This window comes from Scardinius erythrophthalmus (genome assembly GCF_964197995.2).
Source record: "Scardinius erythrophthalmus genome assembly, chromosome: 1".
NCBI lineage: Eukaryota > Metazoa > Chordata > Actinopteri > Cypriniformes > Leuciscidae > Scardinius > Scardinius erythrophthalmus.
This window is the reverse complement of record NC_138221.1, coordinates 12,050,552-12,073,259: the sequence shown is the minus strand read 5'-3', so window position 1 is coordinate 12,073,259 and position 22,708 is coordinate 12,050,552. Positions and strand designations below refer to the sequence as shown.

General features: G+C 38.6%; 2 protein-coding genes across 7 annotated transcripts; both read left to right on the top strand.

Annotated features, from left to right (window-relative positions):
- On the top strand, window positions 1–13,608 carry LOC308687575 (uncharacterized protein). 6 transcript variants are annotated; one of them, XM_081360194.1, is made up of 6 exons: window positions 1–63; window positions 1,133–1,323; window positions 4,254–4,400; window positions 6,777–8,244; window positions 11,592–11,688; window positions 11,951–12,329. In XM_081360194.1, exons 4-5 carry the CDS (start codon window positions 6,782–6,784, stop codon window positions 11,659–11,661), a joined length of 1,533 nt encoding a protein of 510 aa, XP_081216320.1. In that variant the 5' UTR covers window positions 1–63; window positions 1,133–1,323; window positions 4,254–4,400; window positions 6,777–6,781; the 3' UTR covers window positions 11,662–11,688; window positions 11,951–12,329. The 6 variants fall into 6 exon arrangements, with proteins under 6 accessions (XP_081216320.1, XP_081216319.1, XP_081216317.1 ...); XM_081360195.1 differs by having other exon boundaries at window positions 10–63; window positions 11,595–11,688; window positions 11,951–13,608; XM_081360196.1 differs by having other exon boundaries at window positions 19–63; window positions 1,138–1,323; window positions 11,595–11,688; window positions 11,951–13,608.
- Window positions 13,609–16,656: 3,048 nt separating this feature from the next.
- Window positions 16,657–20,474, top strand: LOC308695023 (uncharacterized protein; the record flags this gene model as incomplete). Its single annotated transcript, XM_081372927.1, has 3 exons — window positions 16,657–16,735; window positions 18,406–18,537; window positions 18,983–20,474. 3 exons carry the CDS (start codon window positions 16,657–16,659, stop codon window positions 19,870–19,872), a joined length of 1,101 nt encoding a protein of 366 aa, XP_081229053.1. The 3' UTR covers window positions 19,873–20,474.
- Between the last annotated feature and the right edge of the window lie 2,234 nt (window positions 20,475–22,708).

The window sequence follows — 22,708 nt, the reverse complement described above, 5'->3', positions numbered from 1 at the left end:
CCGGCCATCACTAGAAAGAAGAAGAAGAAGAAGAAGAAGGAGTCCTGAGGAGAGCAGTTCACGGTATTTCTCACATTTACACAACCATCAAACACACTTTATACAGTTTGATTAAGCGACAGACTCATTTCTGTATTGTTTTAATCGATCACAGCGATACTTGTGCGTCTTTTCTGGCGTCTTCCTTCTGAAATAAACATTTAGTGCAGCAGCAGCGAGCATGAGGAGAATATGTGGAGTTCATTCAGACCTGAGCGATTTTGTGTTCGTTTGTGTGATTGTCTCGATGTTTGTGTGAGAACTGTTACTAAATGTCAAGTCAAGAGTTAAAGTTTGAGATCTGTGAGGGGAATGAGCTTATAATTAGAGTTTTTTTAGGATCATTGTCAGTTTTGAACATTAATGCAATGATTGTAATCACTAGAAAATCAAAATATATTTTAGATATTAACATTATGCTGTTGTAGTTATTTAGATGAGGTGGTTAATTAAGTTTTTTTTGGTTTTATGTTTCATTTGTGTCAGATGGTGAGAAGCAACAGTATTTTCTTTCAATAGAGCAGTTTTACAGGCTTTTATCATGTATCCTGACTCAAATAATGTGTTTCTAACAGCAAACACTCAGAATAAAGTGAGATGATCTGCTGATATCCTGAATGGCTTGTTGAATGAGTGTTGATAGTCTGAGGCTCATCAATATTAACAGATCTGCTGAAAACACTCTTTATTTCATGACAATAGTTCCTGTTTTCACCTCATTTATTATGCTGATGTCTCCAGATCTCCTGTGAATTGACACTTAAAGCTCATTTCATTGGTGTCAACAGACTGTATTTGTTGCTCAAAAATATACGTTTATTTCTGTGTCCATACTTTAAACTGTTTTTTTTTTTCTTTGATTCTTGTTCTTTTCATTGTTAATATTTGGAAGACATTATGATGTTTGTTTTCTTCATCATTTCTATTTTTCTGTCTATATTGTAATGCAAAAAGCAGGAGACTATTCTGGTAAGCCATAACATAAGATATACATTTGCATCAGTTACTTTACTTCAGACAGACAGACGCAAATGCTTAGATGTGATAGTATAAAAACAAATTCAGGAACTGATTTTTTATTTTTTTTTGTCAGATCAGCTCCTCCCACATCAGTTCCCCAATAAATGCTGTAAATTCCCATCAGCTACAAGTAAAGACGAGCATCAGAGCATCAGGAAGAGCTGAAATCTGCAAAGACTGAGTTTATTAAAGAGGACAGTGAGAACATAAGGGATCCAGAACCCTGCAGAATGAAACACACTGAAGATCCTGAAGAACAAAGAGGTTGGTGTTTATTCTTCATTCATTCATGATGCTGAAGGACATTCATGTTAGACACATTCAAGCACATTTAGATAAACAGTTACACTATGAAACGGTACAGAATGTTTTTTGTTTGTTTTCAACAAATGTTCAGTAAAGGGAGGTTTGAGACATTTGTATATTGATTGTCAACATCAGATCAAGCTAAATACTATTTTATCTGTTTTATTTGACATTTATTTTATATCTGGTTCCCAATTTGCTAGCATGGCAAGTGTTGTGGAAATAATTCTATTCGAAAAGTGAGGAGGAAGGAGACAAGTGGAACCTTTGAAAAGTCAAAGTATCAAAAAGTTTATTTCTTGCAAGAAATTGGCATTCACATACAGAGAGCATCTGATATGAGAAGGCAAGGGGTTAGTTCCCTTTGCCAAGGTTATATACCCCTAACACATCCTGGGTAGGCTGCATCTGTCTCAAAAGATTGCCTTGTTTACCTTAAAAGGAAGCGTCTTTGTTCAAGATCTCTTGCCTGACATAAATTCTATCTAGACAGAACAATACCATGTCTGCAAAAGTTTCCTGTTCTTAGAAGCTGCTCGAATTCACACATTTTGCCTATCTCTCGTTCGATCAAAGCTGCGCACATATTTTTCACACTTGGAGTACACATAGTCCCTTTGCTACGTGGTCTTCTATAACCCAGAACATTTTGTTCCTGCAAGCTTGTCTTAACTTATGCATTTCTAAAAGCTTGGTTACATATCTTTAATAATGTGCTTTAGCTTATATGATTATATTTCTTTAAATGCTTATGAGTAAAAATAAATGTTCAACATTAATACAAGTTGTACACACCCAGAAGTAAAAACACATCTAAAAGTAAAAGAACACATCTAAAAGTAAAAGAACACATCTAAATGTAAAATTTCCATTACACTCACCATAGACACGGCTCAATCCGAGGGGCGGGATAAACGGCTGTCTTTCAGATTCCCTCTGCACACAATAGGACAGCGCTTCAACCAACCAGAGCGTTTTCCCAACAGCGGAGCTAACGTTAGTTGATAGATTCAACTTTTGAATCTGGCCGGCAAAACGACGAACACATCTTCCTTTTTTAGGAATGACTGAAGTGCTGTTATTTGCTCTTTTCTCAAAGAAAAGCTTAAAGGACAAGTTCGGTATTTTACACTTAAAGCCCTGTTTACAGATCGTTTCTGATGAAATAGAATGGTTAAGATTAAAATTTGGACACATGCCCCCCCCCCCCCTTTTTTTAGGATTCATCAGTAAACATCAAGTTACTGCTAAAGTTGTATTTGTCAAATATCATACAAGTTATTCATAGTTATATAGATTCTTCTTACAGTAACTGGTAACAGAGTTGATGAATGTGATCAACACTGTAGAGTGTGTGTAAAAACTGAGACAATGGATTGAGATTATTTTCTTCTCTTCCCATCATGCTGCAGAAAGACCCCAGAGGATGTCACTTCCTGTGTGTCACAGTTTTAAGTAGGGCTGCACAATATATCAAATATATCGAAATATCGCAAAGTAGGGCTGAACGATTTTGGAAAATAATCTAATTGTAATTGCAAATTTTTTCTTTCTTTTTTTTTTTACCAATATTGCGATTTAATATGTGATTACTTTTTAAGTTCTTTATCTTCTGTATTATTCGACAAAGACAAGCAATAAATCATTGTATAGTAGAGGGATGGGAATCTTTAGGCACCTCATGATCTACTATTTTTCTTAATCTTATTAATAACACTTAAAATCATTATTTAATTACATGTGTCATTATATGCATTATCAAAAACAATTATTAAATTAATATGTTAAGAATTTTAAATAGGCTATATAAACTAATATAGCTTCAAAATACAAAAGCTAGTAAATAACAAAAAGGAACAAAAAAAAAACATATTACATGCACTAATTTCAGTATTTAAAAGTGAACGCTTTCTGTTCAAGAGCTGTGAGTGATTTTATTTTTTTCTCAGTTTAGATATGATAAGCTGCATTCACACTAATGCTCAGATCTCTTTTGAAATATAAGATGTAAAAACGGAGACCTTTTGCTACGTTTGCACATCCCGTCCACACTAAAACGGCAAAAACGGAGACCCAAAACGGAGAAGTTTAGAAACACTGCCGACCCATTTTTCGTTTTGAATCTCCGGAGGGCGTTTTAGTGTGGACGGGTCAAAACGGAGGACTTTAAAAACTATGACGTAGTATAGGCTCACGCTCGGCTCTATGATTGGGTGTCATCAGTCATGGCGTAAATCTTTGCTGTTGTCCAAGTAAATTCTGCATTTTACAATGCTATAACTGCCTACATGTGCCGGAGGCAAGCTATTATTCGAGCGATCTGTGACAAGTCCCGTGTGCAGCGGCAGTATCGACCCTACATGGAGAGTCGGTTTTGGGTTAACCTGGAAAGAACCAGCGCATGGTGGGATAATTTTATCAATGAAGTTGTGTTTACACCGGCACGCGCATGCCCAGTTTTGGTGAATGGTCACGTGATCCGCGTTTTCAGTCGTTTTAATGTGGACGGAGATCAATTCTAATACGCAGCTAAAATGCTGGTGTGGACAGAGATCGTATTCATTTTAATTCTCTGTTTCTAAACTAAAACGCAGTAGTGTGGACAGGGCCTAATGCACAGATCTCTTTTACATTTACATTTAGTCATTTAGCAGACGCTTTTGTCCCAAGCGACTTACAAATTAGGACAAAATTAAGCGAGTCATCATGACGAGGCAAAAGCAACACAAGAAGTGCTCAAAATACGGAGTTCAGAGTAGCATAAGCCCGATAAGCGAGGATTAAAGGAAAATGAAAGTTGTGGGGGTTTTTTTTATTTTTTTTTTTTTATTTTAGGTTAAGTGTTCACGGAAGAGAAGGGTTTTCAGCTGTCTTTTGAATGTTGTCAGGGATTCTGCATTCCGGATGAGGGTGAGGAGATGAGGAGATCATTCCACCAGCATGGAACTGTGAATGAGAAGGTTCTGGAAAGTGATCTTGTGGCTCTCTGCGATGTAACCACGAGACGTCGCTCGTTGACCGATCGTAGGCTTCTGGTAGGGATATAGACTCGTAAGAGTGAGAGAAAGTAGGAGGGAGCTGAGTCTGTGATAGATCTGTAAGCAAGCGTCAATGCCTTGAACTTGATGCGAGCAGCGAGAGGTAGCCAGTGCAAACCTATTTTGAAATATAAGATGTAGTTTGTTAGTATATATTATATATATTAAAAAGAAGTGTTCTTTCCTGTATACCAGGCCTATATGTGTAGTGTGCCAAGTTGATGCTACATCTGCAGACTGCTTTTCTCTCGCGTGTCACGTGACAATACAGTAAAAAACGCAGTAAAACAACGCAGTAAAAAATCAACGTTTTTTACAACGCAGTAAAAAATCGTGTTTCATCATATTGCGATATTATCACTGGTAACTTCTATAACAAAGTAAAATCCTCACAGAAGTCATTCAACTCATTTGATATTTAGAAGGAAAAATATTGATTAATACCTTGATTATAATCACTCAATACATTTTCACTGAAGCAGCAGTGGATTCACCATAAACCCCGTGGTTTACACTGATGTTACAATAACACTTCTAATGTTACAGTAAAACACTGATGTTCACTTTCTGAAGCTGTAGGGATGTTTTCTTGTCACAAAAATAAGGTGAAACATGTATGTTGGTTATATCATCTTTGAATATATCATCTTATATCATCTTATATATCATCTTATATCAAGTTTATTTTACTCACTTTAAGCATTATCATATCTCATATCACATTTTTCTTCAATATCGTGCAGCCCTAGTTTTAGGAAATGTTTTTGAAAGGAGGGAAATCATGTCAGGAGTAACAGGGTTGAGTGAAACATGTAGGACACAGATAGTACTAATAAAATAGTTAATTTAAATCTAGTTAAAGCTGCAGTCACTCTACACTTTGAGCTTGTGAAGTTTCTACAGACACTGCAACGGTCATGAAATGACGTCACATTCTGCGGCAGCTTTTTTACAAACACACGTTCAACATATAACAAATAATAATAATAATAATTAAAAAAATAAACAACCCACTCCACTTGAATGCTGAACGCTTGTGTTATTTCTCACAGGGTTATTCACTTGAGCTTGTGTTTCTGGTGTCCCACTTTCACATGCGCATGAATGGAAGTCTATGAAGGAAAAGTCTAGTGTGAATGGCCACTAATAATTCAAAACCTTTTTAGTAAAGTCAAAATCAATTTCAGAGTTGGTGACAAAATATGGCAATATTGTATATTTTAAAGGGGGGGTGAAATGCTATTTCATGCATACTGAGTTTTTTACACTGTTAAAGAGTTGGATTCCCATGCTAAACATGGACAAAGTTTCAAAAATTAAATTGTACGTTTGAAGGAGTATTTCTGTGCCAAAAATGCTCCTTCCGGTTTGTCACAAGTTTCGGAAAGTTTTTTTCGAGTATGGGCATGTGTGACGTCAGATGTAGCGGAATTTCCTTATATGGGTCCTAAGGGCACTTCTCCGCGGGCGCGCGCAACTGTAGACCAGAGCAAGAGAGCGAAAGCAGTACGCCCATCAAAGCGCTATGCTCGGCTTTAGGGAAGTCAATGTCACCAAAGAAGTGTGTTTTTGGTTGCCAGGGCAAGACAACCCTGCACAGATTCCCAAAGAACCCAGCGCTAAGGGACCAGTGGATGGAGTTTGTTTTTCCTGAGCATAAACGGAGTTGTGTAAGACTGTTTGTTCCCTGCATTTCGACGATGCTTGTTTTATAAACAAAGGCCAGATCGACGGATTTGCTGATCGTCTAATGCTTAAGGATCGAGCAGTCACAATGATAAAGGTTCGCGGTCGTGCGTTGGAACCGGGCGGTGAGTAAAACTGCTTCAAATGTCTCTGTGTGTTGTTGTTAGCTCGGCGCGTTAGCACAGCTTTAGCTCCGCCCACACGGCCCGCCTCCAGCCGCTCGTTTTTTTCCGGAAAGACTCGGTACAGCCTATCTTTCTTTTTATAAATATAATAAAACTAAAGACTTTTTGGAGATATGAAGGATGCAATACTACTCTATAGGTACTCAAGATTAACAGGAGATTGAGTGAAAATGAGCATTTCACCCCCCCTTTAATGTTAATATCATGTTAGATAATTGTGTAATTTATCATATATATTTAATATATTTTGTTAAAGAAACATGGGATTCGTGCCTATGTTTTAAAAATAATAATTGGAAGATAAATTTACCTCATTCATGGAAAGTTTCAAGGACATATAATCAATTTATAAAAAGGCATCAAATTATCATAATATTTTATAACCGTCTACTTTCTACTATTACATCAGGGTTCAATTTCATGTCCTTTCACTTTATATTTCTCTTTTAATTATGTTAATGTACTGAAAATGAAATTTAATATTTTTTTCTTTCATGTCAAGACCTGATGGAAGAGGAACATCATGTCAAACCTGGAGAAAAACCTTTGAGTCGCTCAAAGACTAAAAAGACATTTTTAAAGAAAAGAAGAGCCAAGAAATCTTTCACCTGCACTCAGTGTGGAAAGAGTTTATTAAGCAAACAAAGTTTTGAGCGACACATGAGAGTTCACACTGGAGAGAAGCCGTATGTATGCCATCAGTGTGGGAAGAGTTTCACAACCAAACAGAATCTTGATGTTCACACGAGAGTTCACACTGAAGAGAAGCCATTTAAGTGTGATCAATGTGGGAAAGATTTCAGTCAATCTTCACACCATAAATTACACATGAGGATTCACACCGGAGAGAAGCCGTACACATGTGATCAATGCAGCAAAACATTTGTCTGTGCATCAGCCCTGAAGACACACCTGACAGTTCATACGAAGGAGAAGCCGCATTCATGTTCTGTGTGTGGAAAGAGTTTTTCACTGCTGCAAACTTTACATGCACATCAGAAAATCCACACTGGTGTGAGAGAGTACATGTGCTTTGAGTGTGAGAAGACTTTTACTAGAGCGGACAGTTTAAAACAGCACCAGAGAATTCACACTGGAGAAAAACCTTACAAGTGTTCACACTGTGACAAGAGATTCAGTCAGTCATCAGATCTGAAAAAACATGAGAGGATACACACTGGAGAAAAACCTTACAAGTGTTCACACTGTGACAAGAGATTCATTCAGTCGGCAGATAAAACAACACACGAGAGGATCCACACTGGAGAGAAACCATTCCCTTGTGATCAGTGTGGGAAGAGTTTCTCAAACAAACAAAATCTTAATGGTCACATGAGGTTCCACACTGGAGAGAAGCCATTCATGTGTGATCAGTGTGAAAAGAGATTCTCAAACAAACAACATATTGAGCGCCACATGAGAGTTCACACCGGAGAGAAGCCGTACACATGTGATCAATGCGGCAAAACATTTGTCTGTGCATCAAACCTGAAGTCACACCTGACAGTTCATATGAAGGAGAAGCCACATTCATGTTCTGTGTGTGGAAAGAGTTTTTCACAACTGGGTCATTTACATGCACATCAGAAAATCCACACTGGTGTGAGAGAGTACATGTGCTTTGAGTGTGAGAAGACTTTTACTAGAGCGGACAGTTTAAAACAGCACCAGAGAATTCACACAGGAGAAAAACCTTACAAGTGTTCACACTGTGACAAGAGATTCAGTCATTTAATAAATCTGAAAACACATGAGAGGATCCACACTGGAGAAAAACCTTACAAGTGTTCACACTGTGACAAGAGATTCAGTCAGTCAGATCATCTGATAAAACATGAGAGGATCCACACTGGAGAGAAGCCGCACACGTGTGATCAGTGTGGAAAGAGTTTCTCTGTTAAAAGTGATCTGAAGCAACACATGAAGATCCATGCAGTGGAGAAACCACATCACCGCAGTCAGAGATCAAGGTAGGGGTGAACGATATTGACCAAATGTGATAGTGATATTGATATTAATTTTGATATTTTAAACGCGTAAAATTACAAAAGTTATGGGAAAACGTATCAAAATAGATTCATAACAAATAAACACAAGGTTTATTTAAACTGACAGTCATATTGGACTGGTACAACATAGGGATGGGGAAATGAAGCCTCATGAATCACTGAGGCTTTCCCCTGACTGTTCCAGGAAAAGATTCAAAGCTTCGAGAGTATCGAGAACAGCGCTGAGAACAGCGCCACCTGGTGCTTATTTAAAATAAAGCAGCCAGAAGCCTGTGTTAGAAGCTCTGGCAGATGAAGCAACCACAACACACTCCATAGTTTCAATGTTATGTGCACAAATAAAAGCCTTACATGTTTGTGTTTGATTTGTTCATTAAATAAATTCATTTTCCCATTAAAGTGTGATAATAAAATATAATAGCTTATAAGCTTATATGATTCAATAAAATTTAATGTAGGCCTTCTCTCTCTCTCTCTCTCTCTCTCACCCAAAGAGGAAACGCGCACGTGATTGGACAGAAAGTGAGGCTTCGTTTGTCATCGATCACGTGACTCTAGTAAACCAATACACGCCACGATACGGGGCTTCACTACAAATTGTGTCGCTTATGTGATACGCGCATCGAAGCTTCAGTGTCATACGTAACATCACTAGTAAGACATGAATACATAATAACCATGTCTACAGAACAGGACATGTTTTACTGGTTGTATGTACACTACAGTATAAAAACTATAAATAAAGAGCAACTCTACAGAACAGGACATGTTAGAAACAATAAAAATAAATCTAAAAAAAACAAGTAAAAAGAAAATGTCATGATAAACAGGGTCCATCATCAACCGTGTAACCTTTAGACGGCAATTAAAGGGATATTTCACCCAAAAAGGAAAATTAGCCCATGATTTACTCACCCAACACTTCTCCTTGCATACTTATTTAAAAATGTACTATAAACAGTAGATGGCGGCAGAGGACCGCTTACTGACTTATAAGCCATGTCCACTCGATAATAGTTTTTTCTAGGGCTGCCACTAACGACTATTTTTGTATCGATTAATCTATTGACTAATTTAGTAAAAATGTGTATACAAACATAAAATGAAAAATAATAAGTCTGAGAAAGTCAGCATGTTCTGAATGTCAATATGTCCACATGTTCTGGGCTTCTGTTCAGCACAGTTAGATGAAAAAATAAACAGAGTGTCACATCCACCGTCTGTCTTCCTCATCTGTTAATACTGAATTAAAGGGATATTTCACCCCAAAAATTTAATTAGTCCATGATTTACTCACCCAACACTTCTCTGTTATTAAACATATACTGTATATCAGATCAAATAGCACTGACTTGGAAGCCAGGAGAAACATTGTGCCATGAACGAACAAGTTCAAGTTATATGGCTTTTAAGTCCACAAATCACCAATATTCCCTGTGGATTTAATGTAGTAATGCTAACTATAACCATGGTATTGTGGCAGAAATAGACAAATGGTTTTACATTATTCGTTTCAGGGTTCGTACATTCTTTTGAGAGTAAAATTCAAGCACTAATCAAGGACTTTCAAGTCCTTCACACTTTTTCCAGCACTTCATTTTTTTAAATATTATCCAGTTTTAATGTTATTTTTATGTGATTACCAAAACCATGATTTGTTCATGCTTCAAAGATTGTCCGCATTTGTAAAACTAAACACTTCAAAATCTAGGAAAACTTATACTTGGCAAACCAACATATTTATTTAAAGCTACACTGTGTGATATTTTCCCCCATCTAGTGGTGAAATTGTATATGACTACCCAGTGAATATTAGTTTCTGTTCCTTTCAATTTCGAGAGCGTTTTAACTCCTACGGTGGCCGTATTATTCCAAGATTAACATGGCTTCCAGTTCGACTTCGTCCAATTGCGCCTTTAAAACTATTCGTCACCTGTGATCCGTCACAGCACAGATTTATGTTACAAGGTAAACAATACTTTTTCACCATTGACGTGAGGAAAAGTAACACAAGTTATACTAGAGGTCGTTCTGGCGTTATCCACAACCATGCAATGGTTAGTCAAGCAACTATAAAACTTCGAATTTACACAAATAGGCTGAATTACCTGTCGAGAAGAAAGCAGGCAACTACACGTCTGTTTTAAAATCTTTGCTCCTCATGAGCTCTTTCCATCTGGGAAAAGTTACTCCAGTATTGACTTTGGTCTTGCTGATTTGTCTGTCGCGTTGACGTTTTAATTCTCTCTTTCGCTTCCTTGGCGACTCTGCTAACGTTACATGTCCTCAAATAGGCGTGATCCTCCATCAGCAATCTTTCAAATCTGCCGGCAGTCACGAGTAATATCCCCCTCGCATTCGTCTCTGTGTCACTGAGTGTAAAGCGCGAAAGGCGAAGCTTGAATTTACAGGTATGTCCCTCTTTGGCTAATGTAGTTTCAAGATGGAGGGGCAACATGGCGACCGACATTCGAACCCCTCACCCGTATGTACTTTCAATGGTAGATTATAAACTAACGAGAATACTTTATTACTTGAAAGAAGTAAATATACATTAATGAGAACATATATTTTTGAAAGAACTAAGTGTTTTTTGCTAATAATCAACTAAAAAAATTACACAGTGTAGCTTTAAAAAGTACTATAAACAGTAGATGGCGGCAGAGGACCGCTTATTAATTTATAAGCCATTTCCACTACATAATAGTTTTTTTTCTAGGGCTGCCACTAACAACTATTTTTGTATCAATTAATCTATCAACTAATTTAGTAAAAATTTGTATTCAAACATAAAATAAAAATAAAATAACAATAAATATTAGTAATAACAATAATAAGTCTGAGAAAGTCATGTTCTGAATGTCAATATATCCTCATGTTCTGGGCTTCTGTTCAGCACAGCTAGATGGAAAAAATAAACAGGACTTCAGTAGTGAAACACTAAATGAAATCCAAATTTTTATGAAATCCTTTTTTAAAGCAAAAGTAAAGTAGGGCTGCAGCTATCGATTATTTTAGTAATGAATTAGTTTGCCAATTATTCCACCGATAAATCGAGTAATCGAACAAAAATGTGTTAATAAAGATAGATCCAAGTGAAACAACAGCCATTAAAATACAAATATATAATAACAAGCAATAATTGGTTCAAATAAAGTATCAAAGTAAGTAATAATTTGGGTTTTATTGAACAACACTGTTAGGTTACATGTTCAAGGTCACTATTTTTGTGATTAGCCTTAGTACTTGAAATATTGATTATTCCTCTCGCATCATGTCTGTAGGAAATGAAACTTGTTTGTGTTTAGCAGAACTGCCAGAAAGCATCTGGAAGGAGAGGACCGAGAGATCGCCAGTGATCCAGAACCTGCAGAATGAAACATCATGATACTGAAGAACAAAGAGGTTGGTGTTTATTCTTGATTCCTCATTCATTCTTCATGATGAAGAACAGATTTACATTGTTTCATGACCAAACTAGTGTTTTATAACACAAATCATCTTCATGGCATTAAAATAGATCATAATCGTGCACATCAGTTGTCGACCAGATTTGATGGGATTAAAATTACTATTGAACTCATCAGTGATCTTGACTTTGAGCTTCACTTTTCATTTCACGTTTGTCTCTCATTTGAAATCTCACTTGATTTAATGTTTCTTTTAGACCCGATGGACATGAACGAGAAAGGAAAAATAGAAGCCTAAAAAGCTCTTCACATGTAAATCAAGTCTGAAGGTTCACAAGAGGATCCACAGCAGAGAGAAACTTTACACATGTGATCAATGCGGGAAGAGTTTCACTCGGGCCTTCGTTCTGAAATCACTTCTGCATTCTCATTCAGAAGAAGAGCACCAGAAATATTACACCGGAAAAAACACTTTCATGTTCAGGAGCTGAAGAAGAGGCCGTAACACTTTTAACAGAGACATGAATCTGAAATTAATTGTTACTCATTCATTGTTTGAGATCTGTCTCATTAGTTTTAATTTGTATAAATGTTTGTACTTGAAGTAATGATTGATTAAAATCATAATTGTATCCAAAGCTTGTTTTTATTGTCCAATTTTATTGTCTGCTGATTCTTCTTGCTTCAGGAATAATTCCATAATTTTCAGTTCTGAAAGCCAAGTATTACGTTTGCTTCAGGGGCTTCCCAGCAAACACAGAACGTCCCCCTAACATTGGTATTTGGTTCCTGTTTGGTTATTGTTTTGGGAACTAAATAATAATGTTCTAGGAATGCTCTTTTTATTTTGTTGCAACAATAAAATAATATTCCCAAAACATTGCAGGATAGTTAGTTTTAACAACATAGAAATGTTTTATATTAACATAGAAATAGTTACCAAATATAGAATGTTCCCCAATGGTTATTGTTTATATAAATATGTAAACTAACTTTCCAGTTAAAACGCTGCAGATGTTTTTTGTGTAATGACCTGTACAGAGCTCTGAAACTAGTTTATGCTGCATTTAATAAAAAAGTAGCTATTAGATGAATTAAAACACATTATATTGTGAATGTGAAAAGCGCAGAAATCATAAATTCTTGGGTTTGTTTATATCTTCATTTACTTCATATCTTCATTTATCTGCACACGCTTCTCCAACACGCGTCCAAAATAAGAAGGAAAATGTCATCTGAACAAGTAAGTAACGTCAACCACTTTTGTTCTGATCAACTGGTGATTAAATCTAACGATCGCAAAGTTAGCTCAGATCACGTCAAACCGTGCAAATTGTCATTTTTATACTTTGTTCTCAAATTGTTATTGTTATCAACACTACGTGACTGTATGTATTTAAGGCTATATATGATCGGCCACCTGCAGCAACCTCACACGCAGAATAGCCTACTAGCTGGGACTCCTCCTTTATGTATACAGACTTAACGTAATGACGCAGAGACGAACTGCGGCAAGCTCATATTTCCTGTGGAAACCTACCAGTACCACTCAAATTAGAACCCATTAAAAGCTTACCGCTGTGAATCAGGCTACGGTAAGGAGATGACAATGTTTTATAGGTGGGTCTAAAAGACAATTTTCACCTGAGATTCAGACCCAGATAGCAACCTAGTGCTACCAGATGTGGGCCGGATCTGGGCCGACACTATGTTGCTGTCTGGGATACAAATTACTAGGGGGACAAAATTACTTAACGAAGATGAAAGCGTCATTATTTATTTTTACACCGAGATTGGTTAGTCTGTTAGTAAAATCTGTTGACTTTAGCAATCTTTGTTGCATAATGAACAAATGGAGACAGTTGTTTCCAAAAAATGGGGAGAAGCACTTTTTGTGTTAGATCGACAAAACGACAAATAAAAATACATTTATATTGTGTAACAGACTTTGTTGGATTATGTTATGATGCATTAATTCTGGATGTACTGATGGTCGTTGTATACATGCGTGTATGCAATGTATTTTTCATCTCGAGAAATGCCGTAGATAGGCATGGGTCATGTGCACTTTTGGTACTGAAGTGTCGCGGGGGTTTTAGAGTTAGTGATCTCATGTGTTGCATATAATAAAGTGGAGAAGAGTTCAAACGGCTATTGTTTGTTTTCTCATTTCTGAGTGTTAGGCGAACCCTGCCCTGTTAGGCAGATTAGGTAACGAGATCAAACTTTATTACATTCATTAATCAGGTATGATTGAAGTGAATTCAATCCAAGAAATAACCAGAGCAGACGTGAAATGTAGAAAATATTTTTTTTCTTTGAAAGTGCCTTGTTTTGTAAGGTTGTGATGATCTCAGTAGATCAGATGGAGTTTAGCAGCTCGTTTCACCACAGAGGAACGGAGGGAGTAAAGGGTCTGGAAATCAGCTTTAATCCTCCTTGTGAAGAAACAAAGTGCCGCTCGTTCACATACTGTAGAGTATTGATTTAGCGAATCAGGATCATCAGATCCCTGTGGGAAACAGATTCAGATGTTTGTTATAATATCATTTAAATGTTGGATAATACTTTACTTTAAGCCTTTATAATGCACATTTAATGAATTGTATGGTCTCATGATTAATTGTAACCACAGTTATAATATAATACTTATGTATTTCAGTTGTAACTAGGAATCTGCAAATATTATAAATGTTATAATTTATCATAACTTTGGTTACGATTATTTAATAAAAAGATAATGTCACGAATACACACAGGAATCAGGAGATCCAAGAGCAGTATGAAAGTGGTGTTTATTAAAGGGTAATCCAACTCATAGTCGTCCAGGCAAGGTCAAAATCCAAGTTAGCAATCCAATACAAATAAACAAAACAAGAAACTAGCAAGAAAGACAGACCTCAGAAGTGTGGTGACCATATACAACGACTCCGTGACCAACACTAAAACAGACAGGGTATATATACACAAGTGCTGACAAGGTGACGAGAAACAGCTGAAAGACAATGAACAATCAGTGACAGACAGGAATTGTGGTAAATGCAGTTCAGAATAGTGACAGACACCGTGGGGAAGGAGGACATCTAGTGGTGACCCAGGGAACATAAACCAGACACTGTGACATAACCCCCCCCCTCTACGGAGCGGCTACCAGACGCTCCAAGACCCACAAAAAAACAAACAAAACAAGAGCTCAGGAGGGAGGTGGAACGGTGGAGGATCAGGGGGAGGGATGGGGGGCCAGGTCCATGAAGGGGAACAGGAACAGAGGATGACGGTTTAGCCAGCTGCCAAGGCGAAACAGACAGTCCATCGGACGGCCAGGATGAAGCAGACGGCCCATCGGGCGGCCAGGGCGGAGACTTTCCTTCAGGCGGCCAAGGCAGAGCAGACCATTCATCGGGCGGCCAGGGCGGAGCAGATCGTCCATCGGGCGGCCAGGGTGGAGACTTTCCCTCGGGCGGCCACGGCGGTGAAGACCCCTCGGGCGGCCACGGCGGTGAAGACCCCTCGGGCGGCCACGGCGGTGAAGACCCCTCGGGCGGCCACGGCGGTGAAGACCCCTCGGGCGGCCACGGCGGTGAAGACCCCTCGGGCGGCCACGGCGGTGAAGACCCCTCGGGCGGCCACGGCGGTGAAGACCCCTCGGGCGGCCAGGGCGGTGAAGACCCCTCGGGCGGCCACGCCACAGGAACTGGAACAGACACCAATGGCTCAGGAACTGGAACTGGCACCAACGGCTCAGGCACTGGAACTGGCACTGGAACTGGTACCACCCGCTCAGGCACTGGAACTGGCACCACCGGCTCAGGCACTGGAACTACTGGAACTGGCACCACCGGCTCGGGCACTGGAACTGGCACCACCGGCTCAGGCACTGGAACTGGCACCACCGGCTCGGGCACTGGAACTGGCACCACCGGCTCGGGCACTGGAACTGGCACCACCGGCCTGGGCACTGGAACTGGCACCACCGGCTCAGGCACTGGAACTGGCACCACCGGCTCAGGCACTGGAACTGGCACCACCGGCTCAGGCACTGGAACTGGCACCACAGGCTCAGGTTCAGGAACAGACACAGACACAAACACAGACACAAACACAAACACAGACACAAACACAGACACAAACACAGACACAGACACAAACACAGACACAAACACAGACACAAACACAGACACAAACACAGACACAGACACAGACACAGGCTCAGGCTCAGGCTCAGGAACAGACACAGACACAGACACAGACACAAACACAAACACAGGCTCAGGAACAGACACAGGCTCCGGCTCAGGAACAGACACTGGCTCCGGCTCAGGAACAGACACTGGCTCCGGCTCAGGAACAGACACTGGCTCCGGCTCAGGAACAGACACTGGCTCCGGCTCAGGAACAGACACTGGCTCCGGCTCAGGAACAGACACTGGCTCCGGCTCAGGAACAGACACTGGCTCCGGCTCAGGAACAGACACTGGCTCCGGCTCGGCAGCGGCCATCTTGTCCAAAGACCCAGGCTCAGCGGTGGCCATCTTGTCCAAAGACCCAGGCTCAGCGGTGGCCATCTTGTCCAAAGACCCAGGCTCAGCGGTGGCCATCTTGTCCAAAGACCCAGGCTCGGCAGCGGCCATCTTGTCCAAAGACCCAGGCTCAGCGGTGGCCATCTTGTCCAAAGACCCAGGCTCAGCGGTGGCCATCTTGTCCAAAGACCCAGGCTCAGCGGCGGCCATCTTGTCCGAAGACACAGGCTCGGAAAATGTGACGTGAACAGGCTCGGCGGCGGCCATCTTGTCCGAAGACACAGGCTCGGCGGCGGCCATCTTGTCCGAAGACACAGGCTCGGCGGCGGCCATCTTGTCCAAAGACACAGGCTCACCAGCGGCCATCTTGTCCCCTCTCCGTCTGCGACGGCGAGACGGTGGCACCACTTGATCCTCCACCATCCCAGAGTCGAAGGGGGGCCATGGTGGAGAGCGGTGCTGGACTCCCCCTCGACCCACCAGTCCTCCGCGACCTCCACGGGTCCCACGGAAAACTACCAGGCGGGTTCACCTAAACAAATCTCTCCTCTCCCGCTCGGCGGCCGGGGAAGAGAAGCCCGAAAACATACCGCTGGATCCTTCTGTGACGGAGTCGTTCTGTCACGAATACACACAGGAATCAGGAGATCCAAGAGCAGTATGAAAGTGGTGTTTATTAAAGGGTAATCCAACTCATAGTCGTCCAGGCAAGGTCAAAATCCAAGTTAGCAATCCAATACAAATAAACAAAACAAGAAACTAGCAAGAAAGACAGACCTCAGAAGTGTGGTGACCATATACAACGACTCCGTGACCAACACTAAAACAGACAGGGTATATATACACAAGTTCTGACAAGGTGACGAGAAACAGCTGAAAGACAATTGACAATCAGTGACAGACAGGAATTGTGGGAAATGCAGTTCAGAATAGTGACAGACACCGTGGGGAAGGAGGACATCTAGTGGTGACCCAGGGAACATAAACCAGACACTGTGACAGATAATGCATTATAACATATATTATGAATACCTTTATAATGCATTATACATAAAGGCTTTTAATAAAGTGTTACCATAATCTTTTCAAGAGCCGTCTTAAGACTGTAACTTAGACATGATGTATTTTTAAATTCATTCACAAATGTTAAAATGTAAATCTTTACTTTCCAAATTAGAACCATTACAGCAATCTAAAATATTTGATGCTAGGAGCATTTCTAAGGTTATTTTTAGTTTAAATGCTGAATTTACTTAACCTTTGTTATCCAGACTTTCTCTTAAATCTGTAAAAGCAGTCTTCATCTTTAGCCACCGTACGTGAGGACAGAAGAGACTTTAGCCACTTTTGGTTACACTTTATTTTAAGGTGTCATTGTTACAGTGTAATTCTATATTTAAGTTCTGAGTAATATTAAGCAACTACATGTACTTACTATAGGGTTAGGGTAGGATTAGGGTTTGGTTGAGGGTTAGTTTCATGTAATTGTGCATCATTTACTGTTATTACTATGGTAAGTACATGTAACATATGCAACAAAGACACTGTAAAATAAAGTGTTACGATGATCTGCTGATGATCCTGAATGGCTTGTTGAATGAGTGTTGATAGTCTGAGGCTCATCAATATTAACATATCTGCTGAAAACACTCTTTATTTCATGACAATAGTTCCTGTTTTCACCTCATTTATTATGCTGATGTCTTCAGATCTCCTGTGAATTGACACTTAAAGCTCATTTCATTGATGTCAGCAGACTGAGGGTATTTGATGATTACAAATATGTACATTTATTTCTGTGTTTATGCTTTCAACTGTTTTTCTTACCATTTTATATTTGTAAGGATTTTCATTATTTTATTTTCAAAATTTTAAATATATTTAAACGAAGAAGCAGAATAATGTTAGGATGAACAATACACTGGATTTGTGAATTAGCACCAGTTACTTTACAATAGACAGACAGACATAAATTCTTAGATGTGTCAATTAGTATATATATTAAAAAAAAAACTCATTAAATTATATATTTTTGATTTTGGCAGATCAGCTCCTCCCACAACAATCACATCATCAGTGAAGCTACTCCCACAGCAATCACATCATCAGTGAAGCTCCTCCCACAGCAATCACATCATCAGTGAAGCTCCTCCCACAGCAGTTCTCCAATAAATGCTGTAAATTCCCATCAGCTGCAAGTGAAGACGAGCATCAGGAAGAGCTGAAATCTGCAAAGACTGAGTTTATTAAAGAGGACAGTGAGAACATGAGTGATCCAGAACCCTGCAGAATGAAACACACTGAAGATCCTGAAGAACAAAGAGGTTGGTGTTTATTCTTCAAACAGTTTTAGATTTAGATTTGTTGTAATAAGAAAAATCTTTACAGCTGTTGAATAATCTAGCAATATAGCAATAAATAATAAGGGACACTTTCTATGAACTGTGGAAAGACAATCCTGACAAAATGTATATTAGATAATTGTGTAGTTGATCAAACATATTTAATTGTTCTCCCCATAGAAACATGGGATTTGTGCCTATAATATGTTTAAAATAATAATTGTAAGATCAATGTACCTCATTCAGGTTAAGTTGCAGGGATGTATACTTACTAAAAATGCATCAGCATTGTTTAGGATTTTTTAAAATAGAAATGGCCTAATGTCCACTGTTGCATCAGGGCTCACCTTTATGTCCTTCACTTTTCTCATTTTAATTTTTTTTTTTTTGAGTTAGTGAAAATTAATCGTGTTTATCTTTGTTTCAGATTTGATTGAAGAAAACGAGGAGAATGAAGAATTGATTGAAGTTGAGGAGAAAAATAATGTAAAAACTGGAGAAAAACCTTTGAGTAACTTTCAAACCAAACAGAAAGATTTAAAGAAAAGAAGAGCCAAGAAATCGTTCACCTGCACTCAGTGTGGAAAGAGTTACACAACCAAACGCAATCTTGAGATTCACATGAGTGTTCACACTGGAGAGAAGCCGTTCACGTGTGATCAGTGCGGGAAGAGTTTCGTAAAAAAAGGAAGACTTAAGGAACACAACAAAGTTCATACAGGCGAGAAACCTTTCAAGTGTTCACACTGTGACAAGAGATTCAGTCGGTCGACATCTCTGAACAGACATGAGAGGAACCACTCTGGAGAGAAGCCGCACACTTGTGATAAGTGCGGAAAGAGTTTCACAGTTAAAGCATCTCTTACGGATCACATGAGAGTTCACACTGGAGAGAGACCGTTCATTTGTGATCAGTGTGGAAAGAGCTTTACTAAATCAACACACCTTAAGGAACACATAAAAATCCACACCGGAGAGAAGCCCTTCACATGTGATCAATGTGGCAAAACATTTTTATCGAATTCAGTCCTGAAGACACACCTGAGAGTTCATACGAAGGAGAAGCCGCATTCATGTTCTGTGTGTGGAAAGAGTTTTTCACTGCTGCCATATTTACGTGCACATCAGAAAATCCACACTGGTGTGAGAGAGTATGTGTGCTTTGAGTGTGAGAAGACTTTTATTACAGCTGCACATTTAAAACTGCACCGGATTATTCACACTGGAGAAAAGCCGTATCCCTGCACTGCATGTGGGAAGTGTTTCAATCATCCATCTTCTCTACTCAAACATACAAAACACGTTCACTGTAAGTAGATCCTCTTCAGATCCAACACTTTCAGGTTTGATACTATGTATTCGCCAAATGTGACACAATAATGCATCAAGCAATAAAATATAATCTGGATAAATCTTTCATAACCAGCCATAACCAACATGACTAAGAAACTTTTTCTTAAGTTTTCACAGTGACTAAAGTTAATATTTAAAACCAGCAGATTCAACTGTGGATTCAGATCAAAGTTCCTTCGCAAGAACAATGTCAAAAAGTTTAATCTTGTATATCATTTTGCTTCATGATATAAATTATTTTGTTGTGCGTGCTTATGAGTTTCATATATATGGTCACTTGTCTTATAATCCAAATATATCTCAGTATTGTGCTTACTCTTTCATGAAGGAAAGTAAACGCTTAAGCTGAAGAAGAGGCTGTAACACAATTTATTTTTATTTTGTTCTTCATTTTTGTTTTTAAAATGATAATTGTTCTTCCATTTATGATTTATTTAGAAAACCCAGATGCAAAATATAATATCATACCATCATGATATTACTGTCATAATATCTGAAAACCATTAAGTATTATAATTGCTTTTTGGGTTGGCTCTTTAATTCCCTAATAAACTATACTTTCCTCCACACATGACTGAGATAGAATGAGACGGCTGTTTGTCTACATTAGTAACCCTTATCTGTGTTTGCTGTGTTGTTGTGTTTTGATGTGTTCTCGTTTAAACCTGTAAAGGCTGGATAGCTTCAGCTTAAGGGGATATGATGTGTTGAACTAACAACTCAGATCTAGAGGAAACACAAATAATTAGTTCACCTCTTGAGTCTTCGGGTTTGAGTTGTTCGTTCTTTTCGTCCACTAACGTTTTGTAATGTGGTCCGTGCCAGTTTACGGACTTAAACTGTTATTTCATCCCTCATCTGACATTTCCATAACATTTCACTAAAATATAAACCCATATTGGATTTAAAAGTGGATGTGGTTGTTCCTTAAAAACATCCCTAATTAACTGTGAAAATGAATTTTATGCAGAAACCACGTTTTGTTTTGCAGATTGACATGGTTTTAATGCAAACAAAGAGTATTTGAAATAATTGTAAAATTAAACTTAAAAAAAAAAAATAGTACCTTCTCTGCGTAGCCGAGGTGGGGAATTCGCCCATGGGGAATTTAAAAAACAAATGTTATTGTTACTTTATTCCCTTGAGAGTATTTTCTGTGATTAACATTAAAGTATTTCTATTGTACTTTCTGTACATGCATCTTGAGATCACCACCTCATATGTAACACTTTCAGAGAGTTTTTGTTGTTTTTAAAAATGTGTGATAAAAGTGATCAACAATGAACATGCAATTTTTTAGTAGTACTAGTATTAATCAATGCTAATTTCGTTAGTGTCTTGTTTAGATGGAGTGTATAAGGAAAGCTTCCTCCTGCTCTCGTCTTATGCTATTCTACCTCCAGTTTGACTGAATCCAGCTGAACTTCAGATTCTACAGCGAAGACCATCAACAAACTCAATATCATACACAATCTGATGCCTTGCTTTTGTGGAAGACGTATCTTTAAGATGTGTGTGACCATCATGTGACAGTAAAAGAGCACACAAAAACCACACTTATTATAATACCATGAGTGTATTTATATATATATATATATATATATATATATATATAATAATTTTTTTTTTTCTGATGTTTTTACCTTTTATTAGAATAAGACTAAGAAAGCATAGGAAACGAGTCTGAGCAACCAGGTCACACTAAATGCATCTCTATATCAATGTTATCAAATATATATATGCATTGCGTTTATCGTGCAATTTATACACGAAAATTAGTTTTTACGTGCATATGATACGCTTGGGTAGGTTTAAAGGGATAGTGTAATTTGAAATTAAATTTTGGCATGTTTTAGCTTACCTCAATGAATTTCTGGGAATTTTTACCTCAAGGAAGTGAAGAAATTTTGATATTTTTAGGTCAAACCGTTCTTGTCTGTCAGTCATATAATGCAGGTCTATGGTCACCACCTCAAAGAGCATGCACAAAGTCCAAATTAAGCAATTCCCCATCGTAAGTACACATTGATGGCCTAAGACACGAAACGAGCGGTTTGTGTGAGAAAACGAACAGTATTTCTATAATTTTTACCGATAAAACGCACGAGAGATCACTTTCGGCGCTTGCGCAGACTAAGCCAACACATGCCCTCAGATCAACATGGTTGTAGAGGTAAAAACGATATAAATACTATAAATAAGGCACTCCAGTTGCTAGATGATAGCAGTGATAGAAAAAAACATGTTTCTGAATAACAGATCCTAGGGATGTCATGTAGATGGAGAAGAGAAGTGGTCCCAGCACTGAGCCCTGAGGCACTCCAGTAGCTAGATGTTGGGTCTTAGACACCTCACCCCTCCACGATACCCTGAAGGACCTACCTGAGAGGTAAGACTTGATCCATTGGATTGCGGTTCCTGGTTTACAATGAGTTTAGTTTATTTATTTACAGGGGCAATGCACATTAATAAACATAAATGTAAACGTGCCAGAATTAGCCCAAAAGGCTATTTTTCATCTGTAGACCCTTGACAGAATGTTAAAAGGTCACCCTAAAAACAGAGACAGAGCATCACACATATACAGTACACATTATATAAAAAAATAATAATAAAAAAAAAAATAATAATAATTAAAAAAATTAACATGACAGAAAGGAAAGAGAGAAAGATGGCAACAGAAGAGAGCAACATAGCCTAGAACAATTAGTACAAAGTCTGTTGTCAAGAATACAATACTAATGTTGACAGTGCTGAGTTGTCAGTAACCATTTTTTAAGATGAGACTGAAAAGAGCCAA